The sequence below is a fragment of the Ostrea edulis genome, chromosome 5, assembly GCF_947568905.1.
Source record: "Ostrea edulis chromosome 5, xbOstEdul1.1, whole genome shotgun sequence".
NCBI lineage: Eukaryota > Metazoa > Mollusca > Bivalvia > Ostreida > Ostreidae > Ostrea > Ostrea edulis.
The window spans coordinates 90,870,531-90,876,800 of record NC_079168.1 but is presented as its reverse complement, the minus strand read 5'-3'; the positions used below and the strand labels follow the sequence as shown (position 1 = coordinate 90,876,800).

The window sequence follows — 6,270 nt, the reverse complement described above, 5'->3', positions numbered from 1 at the left end:
AATGTGCACATATATGACCTTTGACCTCTTTGAGGTCATTGGATATCATGACAACCGTTATAAAAAAATTCTTCCCTGTCCTATTCCAAAAAAATCATGTCATATGCTTACCCCAAATCGTGATGCATGCAGATTTAATTCGATTTGGAACAGCCTAGAAATAGCCCTAGATGTTTTTTAACGTACATGTAATTAGTCGAATTGCAAAAAATGTTTATGTAACATTGCGATGTTAATGTTCTCGTTTATAGTGAATTACGATGTCATTGCGAGCTCATGTTGTTGAATGAATCGCCACATTTCTTTAAGTTTCCATAACAATATTTCTTTTACAGTATTCGTCTATCAACGTTACATGCAGTAATTTATCTAATTTTAAATTGGTTATTTTCCTGTTGAAATGAAACTAACGGTTTCCAAATTATCCTTATCAGCACTTGTATACATGTACATATATAGGGACACTTTTAGTATACGATAATGATTGCTTAAACCCGTATATAATGCATGATTTCCCCGTTATCTATTTAGTTCTTGCCTAGATTGAAGGACACCATGAAGTGCACATTTGTTATATGTTTTTGTCTGATTCTGGAATATGTACAATGTTCTAATCCCAATATACTTTGTATTATGGATCATTGTGGAATGCAATCCGCAAAATGTCTGGCAGATGAAGGATGTAGGTCCGCAATGGTCTGTATAACAGGATGTGGCACCAACAACCAAACTTGTTTGTTTGACTGCATTTATTCATACGAGGATGATGTCTTTGACGAATTCATGAAATGTGCTTCCACCGACCATCAGTGTATTTCAAACGACCCTCCCAATCCCCCAGTGGTTTGCCACCCTCCTCAGCAAGTGGTGTCGAATTTTACCATAGACTTATTTAAGGGCTCGTGGTATATTGTAAAGGGACTTAATCCTATCTATGACTGTTTTGACTGCCAAATCACAACCTATCAACCAAGCTCTATGGACAAGACAGTTTACAATGTTTTCGAAAAATTTGACGTTAAAACAGTACAAGGTGGAATCAGACATCGATCGGTAAACGAAACGGTAGTCCAAGCTTTCGGTGGTATTTTTAACTATACCAGTACGCAATTAGGACAAAGTACGCATTCAGAATGGCGAGTCGTGCACGTTGGCAATGGGAACGCCTTTCTCTTGGTTTACTATTGCGGGTCTATAACAGCTGATTATTTCTATGAAGGATCCGTGGTTTATTCACGAACGCCGACTCTGACCACAGACCAACTCGTGGAATTGGTAGACGCATTTAAACAACATGGATTTGATTATTCCAAGTACTGTACACCAAAGACACAGAACTGTGGGAGTTAAACTTTTAAGAAGGGAGTGTGCTTTAATTTTCGCACTTCTAGATATGATTATAATTTCGTTAACTTCCAATAAAGGTTATAACATACATCACGTGACCTTCTATACTTTCTATACACATTGATTAAAGACTGCAAATGTACGGTCTTTTACTATATCCTATACTATTTATAACCTGTAATTAAATCTTTGGAGGACCTTGGAACACACCACGTTCACCTTAAGGAAGTTAGCTGCCAACCGCACAGGATGCTATTCTGACTGTGTAGGCACTGGTTCAATACTTAACTTATTGGTCCAACCAGATTATATATTTGTTACCTACCTCGCACATGTAGACATTTTGATATCAATTGAAATTTTGAAAGGGTTTAGAAAGGACTACATATTATGACGGAAGGATTCTCATCAAAAAGATAGATTTTAAGTGCAAAGAGGCCAAGTTTAACACACTGTAACTCTATACCAAATCCTATGGCCTCGAGTTTTCTTTATCTTTACAAAAATCCCCTTCAGTGTGAACATTAAAAATTCACTTAAAATGTTATGTTTTTCATTAGACACTTCAATGTTCCTCCCGAATCCAGAGTTTAGGATCTATTCAAAGGTGCAGAAGGATAATTCATACCCTCAAATAGGACCCGGGGTCACCCGAAAGTAGTTCTTCTATCTCGCAGTGAATGCGCGTAATGATAAATACAAACTCTTATCTGATAGTGCCTACTTTCTGCATGACTTTGTCATTGTCGAAGTACAAATTCTGTTATGAATCCGTTTATTAAGGCTTTCCATTTTTCTGTGTTTTTCTTATGTATATTACTATTGTTATTATCATTCTATGTTTTATCCTAACGGAGAGATTTTTTGTTTCAATGCTTACAGATGAATAAATTTCATCCTTTTTTTTGGAACCTAACAAAATATGCTTTAGTAGGACCATCATCGTCGGAAACCCACGATTGATTACGCTTCGTTCCTCTCTAGGACCATATGGATACATGGGAATTGTTCCAACCCGTTGATTAATGGTTCCACAGTGGGTTTATAAAATGTACAGTATGTAGTTTACGTAAATAATAAACTGGTGTGTAACGATACAGTATGTATTCTTGAAGTGACATTTATATTACCAATGATTATAGGTCCAAGGTACAAGTAGACCAAAGTATAGAAAACATTGCCATTCGTTTGTTACACCTCTGCCGGCCAAAGTTTGGGAAGAAGAACCCCAATTTACGAGACTGATTCACATGATGTGGAAGCAGAAACCCACTTTAATTTCATTAATTTCGTGAACTGTAATAAACAAAATATAATATGTAAAAGTGAAGAAAAAATATATTGTAAAGTATTGCCAAAATGAGAAGTTTGTCGTTTCATTTATATCTCTGTCAATCTGTGACAAAGGGTTTCCTCTGGTCACCCATTGATGTAATGATAATGTACGGGTCACTTCTGGTCACCATAGATATAATAATCATGTAAGGGTAACCGTTGATCACCCATAAACACTGGTTATAAGAGGGTAACCTTTGGACACCCATTGATGTAAATGTCATATGAGTGTTTCCTCTGGTCACCCATTGATGTAAATGTCATATGAGGGTTTCCTCTGGTAACCCATTGATGTAATGGTAATATAAGGGTTTCCTCTGGTCACCCATTGATGTAATGGTAATATAAGGGTTTCCTCTGGTCACCCATTGATGTAAATGTCATATGAGGGTTTCCTCTGGTCACCCATTGATGTAAATGTTATATGAGGGTTTCCTCTGGTCACCCATTGATGTAAATGTCATATGAGGGTTTCCTCTGGTCACCCATTGATGTAAATGTCATATAAGTTTTCCACTGGTCACCCATGGATGTAATGGTCATGTAAGGGTACCTCTGGTCATCATTGAAACAAAGTGTAGAAATGTGTCCTGAGGTTACTAACATCTCAGTGTATGGATGTCCTTCGGTCACCTTTGGTTATATTTATGTCTTAAAATGCTGAGCAAGGTCACCGCAGCCAGGTTTTGCTGTATCATATATAAACATAAGACAAATTGAGTATGAAAATGTCATTTATTCAAATGACGAACTAGATAACAAATTACTAACAAGGGGATCAGACTCACAAACAATCCACTGAAAATGTCACTGAAATGGAGAAAGAAAATAAACAATGATAATATGTCTGATCCCCCAAATTTATCTATAAAAGTCTACATCAACTACAATAAAAACAAAACAAGTACAAAGATGTTTCAAATACATAGCCAAGTAACATGTAGAGTGACCACGTGACCAATCTCCTGCTTCATACTTCCGTTATCGTTATATGCTAATGAACAATTACAAAGTCAAACATTAACATAATTTAGACAATACCCATGGACCATCTGAACATAATTTGGACAACCCTTAATTAAAGTTTGGTGAAAATATGCCCAGTAGATAAGAAAATTTACAAACAGACAAATGATCAGAAAAAGCTCATTTTATTCTTTGACTCAGGTGACTAAACATTCACCTTTACACTATTGTAGCATCATAAAATATAATCTATAGTAACATAATTTTCATTTTTGTTATCAATAGGTGACCAGAGGTCAGCCTCCAGGTGCAACATTTTCATTTTTGAAATCAATAGGTGACCAGAGGTCAGCCTCCAGGTGCAACATTATCTTATAGTTATCTGGAAATAAATAAAAGAATGATATTCCAAGTTCAATTTCACTGCATTGTATTCATTTTAAGCTAGGTTCATATCACATTCTCGTATTTGGGGAAATCTGGGAGATGCAGTTAACAGTGAATTATCATTTTTATATTAGGCAATTTTTGCTAAGAAATGATGACATGTAAATTATCAATAATGACTTGCTCAATATTCATTTTCCTTCGGTACTGCGCAATATACATTGTCTACACTGTACTTTCATTTTATGTGGGACTATTTTTATAACGTAGTAACTTGTGTAGAAAATAGGGTGACCCAGGGTTATATTAAAATGGGGTGGCCCTGGGTCCTACTTGAAGGTACGCATTATCCTTTTGCTTTAAAAGTAGTCAAATATTGACCTACTGGGTTTATGATGAATTCCGGAAATTCAGAATTTGATTTACATTAAATTGTGTATGTGGAATTCAAAAAACATCATTTTACTTCGAGTATATTTATCTACTTATCTTTATTAGGTCTTTCCACCTTTCTGTGGAAAGACCTATTGATATTCTTCTGTTTATTATTATTAGGTCTTTCCATCTTTCTGTGGAAAGACCTATTGATATTCTTCTGTTTATTATTAGGTCTTTCCACCTTTCTGTGGAAAGACCTATTGATATTCTTCTGTTTATTAGATCTTTCCACCTTTCTGTGGAAAGACCTTTTGTTATTGTTCTGTTTTTTATTATTATTATTATTAGGTCTTTCCACCTTTCTGTGGAAAGACCTATTGATATTCTTCTGTTTATTAGGTCTTTCCACCTTTCTGTGGAAAGACCTTTTGTTATTGTTCTGTTTTTTATTATTATTATTATTATTATTATTTGTCTTCTTTTCTTTCCGCCGCGAGAAGCTCTTGACGTTTTAAGACTTATCGAAAAACAATTTAGACCATCATATTTGACATCTCGAAACATGCTCAGATCTCACCCTGCGTATTTGATCTTTGACCCCTAACGAACTTATGGGACTTTACGCAAAAAACCCTTGTTATCGGTTCACCTCGAAAACCGTAAATGATAAGAGCATGAAACTTTCACTAAATTCTTAAGTCGATCAAGCTGAAGCGTTGTAGTGTTTACTTTTAAGTTTTCGGTGATCCCTAAAGGGAGTTGATGGCCCTGAAAGTTTACAATTTTTACGGAAAAATTCAAAACTCCTAAAATATAAGTCGTAGAAAGACGGAACCAACTGGAATGGAATACTTGACCTTTGACCTTGAAAATCAGGTCAAGGTCAAAGGTCAAGGTCATCTAGAAACTTTGAAAATAAGCAATTTTCAAACCGTCTAAAGCATATAAAGTACAGATAAGGTATAATAGGCACAATAAGTCAAGAACCAACTTAAGTCAATGCATTGCATTACGACTCTGAACTTTGACCTTTGTTCGATTTACAGCGACTTGCGTAAAAACCATTGTTATCACTACAGTATGGAAACCGTAAATGGGATGAACACGAAATGTTGACTAAACTTATTGCCTGATCAATTCTAAAAGATGACTTCCTGTTTTTGATGATTCGTTGATCCCTAACGGGAATTAATGCCATTGAAAGTTTTTCATTTCGCGTAGAAATTTACAACTCCTAAAGTATTTGTCGTAGGAAGACAGGACCAACTGAAGTGACATCCCTGACCTTTGACCTTGAAAATTAGGTCAAGGTCAAGGTCATCTAGAAACTTTGAAAATAAGCAATTTTCACACCGTCTAAAGCATATAAAGTACAGATAAGGTATACTATGCACAAGTAGTCAAGAACCAACTTAAGTCAACGCATATCATTACCATTCTGAACTTTGACCTTTGTTCGATTTACAGCGACTTGCGTAAAAACCATTGTTATCACTACAGTATGGAAACCGTAAATGGAACGAACACGAAATGTTCACTAAACTTATTGCCTGATCAATTGTAAAAGATGACTTCCTGTGTTTGATGATTCGTTGATCCCTAACGGGAATTAATGCCCTTAAAAATTTTAAATTTCGCGTAGAAATTTACAACTCCTAAAGTATTTGTCCTAGGAAGACAGGACCAACTGAAGTGACATCCCTGACCTTTGACCTTGAAAATTAGGTCAAGGTCAAAGGTCAAGGTCATCTAGAAACTTTGAAAATTAGCAATTTTTATACCGTTTAAAGCATATAAAGTACACATTTTTTTGTATTCAGAGACATTGTTTGAATGTCTGAAAAGGTGGAAAGACCT

At 35.5% G+C, this 6,270-nt stretch overlaps 1 protein-coding gene across 1 annotated transcript; it reads left to right on the top strand.

Annotated features, from left to right (window-relative positions):
• Positions 1 to 513: 513 nt before the first annotated feature.
• Positions 514 to 1,437, top strand: LOC130046681 (uncharacterized). The gene has a single exon (XM_056139257.1). It carries the CDS (start codon positions 556 to 558, stop codon positions 1,348 to 1,350), a length of 795 nt encoding a protein of 264 aa, XP_055995232.1. The 5' UTR covers positions 514 to 555; the 3' UTR covers positions 1,351 to 1,437.
• Positions 1,438 to 6,270: the final 4,833 nt, after the last annotated feature.

Bases quoted from the DNA above. Each gene is read 5' to 3' on its own strand.
- LOC130046681 (XM_056139257.1), top strand. From the start codon at position 556: ATGAAGTGCACATTTGTTATATGTTTTTGTCTGATTCTGGAATATGTA.